We start from the raw sequence: 4,092 nt of genomic DNA on the forward strand, positions 1-4,092 counted from the left end.
ACACACACAACACAAACATAAGAAGTATACCACTACATAGTAGCATAGAAGTACACTATGCCATATGTGTGTGTATGTGTGTATATATACTATTATATATTTATTTATACATATATATATTACTACATAAAATTAAAAATGAGAGATGACCTGTAGCTTGTTCTGTTTCCGAGTATTGCTGTTTGCTTCTTTACTTCATCTTCTATGCTGAACATATAAAGTTGTGTAATTTAGAAACAATATGAAAATAAGAATAGCAAAAAGAAACCCAAAAACTAGATAATGACTATAGTAGCTAATTAATTATGTAGTTATCGAGATGAATTTACATTGATTGAATCTACCATAAATGTGCAGAGATCCATTTTATATATATATATATATATATATATATATATATATATATATATATATATATATATATATATAGTTGCTATGAAAACTATTGCATTTTGTCATAACATATTAATTATTCTGATAAATGATATAATAAGACTATTATATTGTCATAATCATGATGATTATATTGGTGTGCATTTATTGTTATGCTATATCTGTGTGCATATATGTAGAGCACACACAGTATATATATATATATATATATATATATATATATATATATATATATATATATATATATATATATAAAATGAATATTATGATATATACTATTCTTGCACCATTCTATGTATCCAATCTTCCTCATATGTCTTACCACTTTATTTCTGTTTGTTTTTTTAGTCTCACGTTTCATGGGTCCCTCCAATGGAATGAATATGGGAGGTCTTGGCAATATGGGCTCATTAGGAGATGTGGGTAAAAGTATGGCCCCACTTCAGAGCACCCCTAGAAGAAAACGTAGAGTATTGTTTTCTCAGGCCCAAGTATATGAACTGGAAAGGAGATTCAAACAACAAAAATACCTATCTGCTCCAGAGAGGGAACACTTAGCCAGCATGATCCACCTGACTCCAACCCAGGTAAAGATCTGGTTCCAGAACCACCGGTACAAGATGAAAAGACAAGCCAAGGACAAGGCAGCTCAGCAGCAGATGCAGCAGGACAACAGCTCTTGTCAGCAGCAGCAGCAGTCTCCACGGCGGGTGGCAGTCCCAGTGTTGGTGAAGGATGGCAAGCCATGCCAGGCGGGCTCCAATGCCCCAACAACTGCTCTTCAGAACCATCAGCAGCAGTCAGCCACAGGTCTCACGGTCACCACCAATGGCTTGGGGCAACATCAAAGCCACCAAACAAACAGTGCAGGCCAGTCTCCAGACATGGGTCAGCACTCCAGCAGCCCCTCAAGTCTCCAGAGCCAGGTCACCAACCTTTCTCACCTAAATACTTCTAGTTCTGACTATGGCACAGCCATGTCCTGCCCTACCTTACTATATGGTAGGACATGGTGAATAAAACCCAGTTCCCTCTGTCCCCAGACAACCCTTCTACTCTCTTTAAAAAAAAAAAAAAAGATGAAAAAAATAAATAAAAAAACTGCAGTACTTTAGGGGGGATGGATTTATAAGAGGGTTTCTCTGAGCAATCCAAAAAGAGAAGGGGAAGGATAGAGGACATAGCTATTAATCTGGATGGATGGTACTCAAAATGTCAGATGGAAAGGAGGATTGGACTTCAAGCTACCTTCCCGAGTCACCTGCTTGTACATAGGGCTACAGTGATGGAAGATTTGGGGTTAATCCACTCACTCCGCTATTAAAACTGAAGAGCGATTATATTTTATTTTTTATGTTCCTTGTGACATTGTAACCTTCACCCTGTTGAACTATTTGGAATATTTAGTTTATAGTAGCCTGTATATTTGGTTGTTAATGTTTTGTAAGAAAACAAAAATTTGTTACCTTTTTATTAATTTTGAAACATTTCACACCAATTTGGTTCCCCGATCAGCATTATTTTGGCTGCTGTATCTTCTTTAGATATAGGTCCCTCATCTAATAAATGTAAATGATGCTCATTAAAAAAAAATCATCATTTCGTTTTTTACCTTTTTTTTAATTATTTTATTTGATCTATATATTTTTTTTCTATTATAGAGGTAGTCTGATAGCTATTCTAAAATCTGAAAAAAAAATGCGACCTCTTCACCAATGAATTCGAACGGACCTAGAAACACTTGTGGGCCAATGCAGTGATTTATGGAGGCCACTTTTTATTTGTTTGCTTGCCAGTCTATAACTTAAAAACGTATTGAACAGAAAACAGAACCGAATCACAATATAGTATGTCTTTGACACGGCTAACTATGTAGAAAGGAACTCGGTTTAATTATTCTCCAGTCTGACCTTTTGATATTGCTTGTTAAACTATCAGTTATATTGTATTCATGCACAGGGATAATTTATGAAACTTCGCGAAGCCCACTGGATATATGTGACACCAATTTATTATTAAACAGGTGTATGATTCTTTCATGATATAATTGTTCTTTTGTCCTTATTGGTGGACTTTTTTTTTTTTTTTTTATAAAGTTTCCTCCTTTTATTTGTTATGTTGCTTTAATGAAGTGATAAAAATAATAAAAAAAACCATAGCAAACTAAAATGAGGCATTATTATGTGACACTATATCTTTCACTGTGCATAAATAGTCAATTAGTGCGAAAATATATGTGCGAACAATTTCTCTAATAAAATGTAAGGATATATAGACAGATATCTATCCATATATACATACATATATTGCTATATATGCAGTGTGCTCATTTCCTAAATATATATATGCATGTATATATGCATATACATACACACACATAGACATGTATACTTATGCATGCCTATATTATATTATTATATCTATGTTTCTATATATACCTGTGTGTATATACACTTATATACACCTATGTGTATGTATATATGTATAAAAATATATATATAAATATATTAATATATACTTGTGTGTATAGATAGAAACACACATCTATGTATATATACATATGTGATACCTATGTGTATATATATATATATATATATATATATATATATGTATACCTATGTGTGTATATACACACACTTATTTCGAAAAAATAAAAACAAAACATTTATGTATATAGCATATACACATATATATCACTGCCTACTTTTTCGATCCATCTACTTCATGAGCTGTTTGGGTTATGACTGCTAGGCGTGCATCACCTGCTATTCTTGAAGCAGCGCTGCCTTTTCTGATTATATATATATATATATATATATATATATATATATATATATATATATATATATATATATGTGTGTATTTCAGTAAATATATGTGCATATTTGTGTGAGCTATAGGTAGTTGTAAGTAGCACAGAGTAAGGAATCCTTGTGATTTAGACCAGAGGGCATACTGTTAGCTTGGCTGTAATTGCTGGAATTATTATTTTGTACATCTACTTATCCTTCTTACAAAAGATTTGGTTGTCATTAAATCAACTACTTTTCATTTTGTCCCATGCCGCCTAATCTAGGAGTTTGTTTGCCTGATCCATAGAAAGGTGAGCCGTGCAGTTAAGGCCATAGAGAGCCTGCAAACAAGGAATGGAACAGGATTTCCATATCAATCAGTAGGAGAGTAAATAACATGGGGCTCCCCAGCCTTTTCCACTTTCCTATACAAGACAGACAATTCTGCATTCATCTGTTGTGCCCGATGTCCCCTCCACTGGTGAATTATCAGGCTTGTATGTAGCTGGCACAGACCTGGGATGGCAGGATGTGTCATTTTATGCAGCATAGTCTCCCAGCCATGCCTTCAGCTAATTAAAGTTTCTGGGCATCATCATATTTGACTTATTTATATATGTGGAGCTCACTTACAATATAACAGAACCAATATTAACATCAAATAATTTAAATCAATTTCTAAATATAAAATATTGACATGTGAAGAATTAGCAGGAATTTAGGACAATCACAATTAAAAATCTACAGAGAAGAATCAGGCTGGATATCTCAGTATTTCAGATAGGGTCAACAACTCTTTTGTTTCAGGGTACACTGTATCACTATATAATGCCACTAATAATTAGCTCAGATTGGCACTGTGGCACTTTCTGGAAGGCTACATTCATCTGAGCTATCCTTTTATAAC

General features: G+C 33.6%; 1 protein-coding gene across 1 annotated transcript in view; it reads left to right on the top strand.

Annotated features, from left to right (window-relative positions):
• NKX2-1 (NK2 homeobox 1) overlaps nucleotides 1-2,436 on the top strand; it is a 3,039-nt gene extending 603 nt beyond the window's left edge. Inside the window, exon 2 of the mRNA XM_077295047.1 lies at nucleotides 742-2,436. Coding sequence (XP_077151162.1) covers nucleotides 742-1,409 — 668 coding nt within the window. The 3' untranslated portion in view covers nucleotides 1,410-2,436. The remainder of the gene's footprint in view (nucleotides 1-741) is intronic.
• The last annotated feature ends 1,656 nt before the right edge of the window (nucleotides 2,437-4,092 follow it).

The sequence above is a fragment of the Ranitomeya variabilis genome, chromosome 1 (assembly GCF_051348905.1).
Source record: "Ranitomeya variabilis isolate aRanVar5 chromosome 1, aRanVar5.hap1, whole genome shotgun sequence".
In the NCBI taxonomy this organism is placed as follows: Eukaryota; Metazoa; Chordata; class Amphibia; order Anura; family Dendrobatidae; genus Ranitomeya; species Ranitomeya variabilis.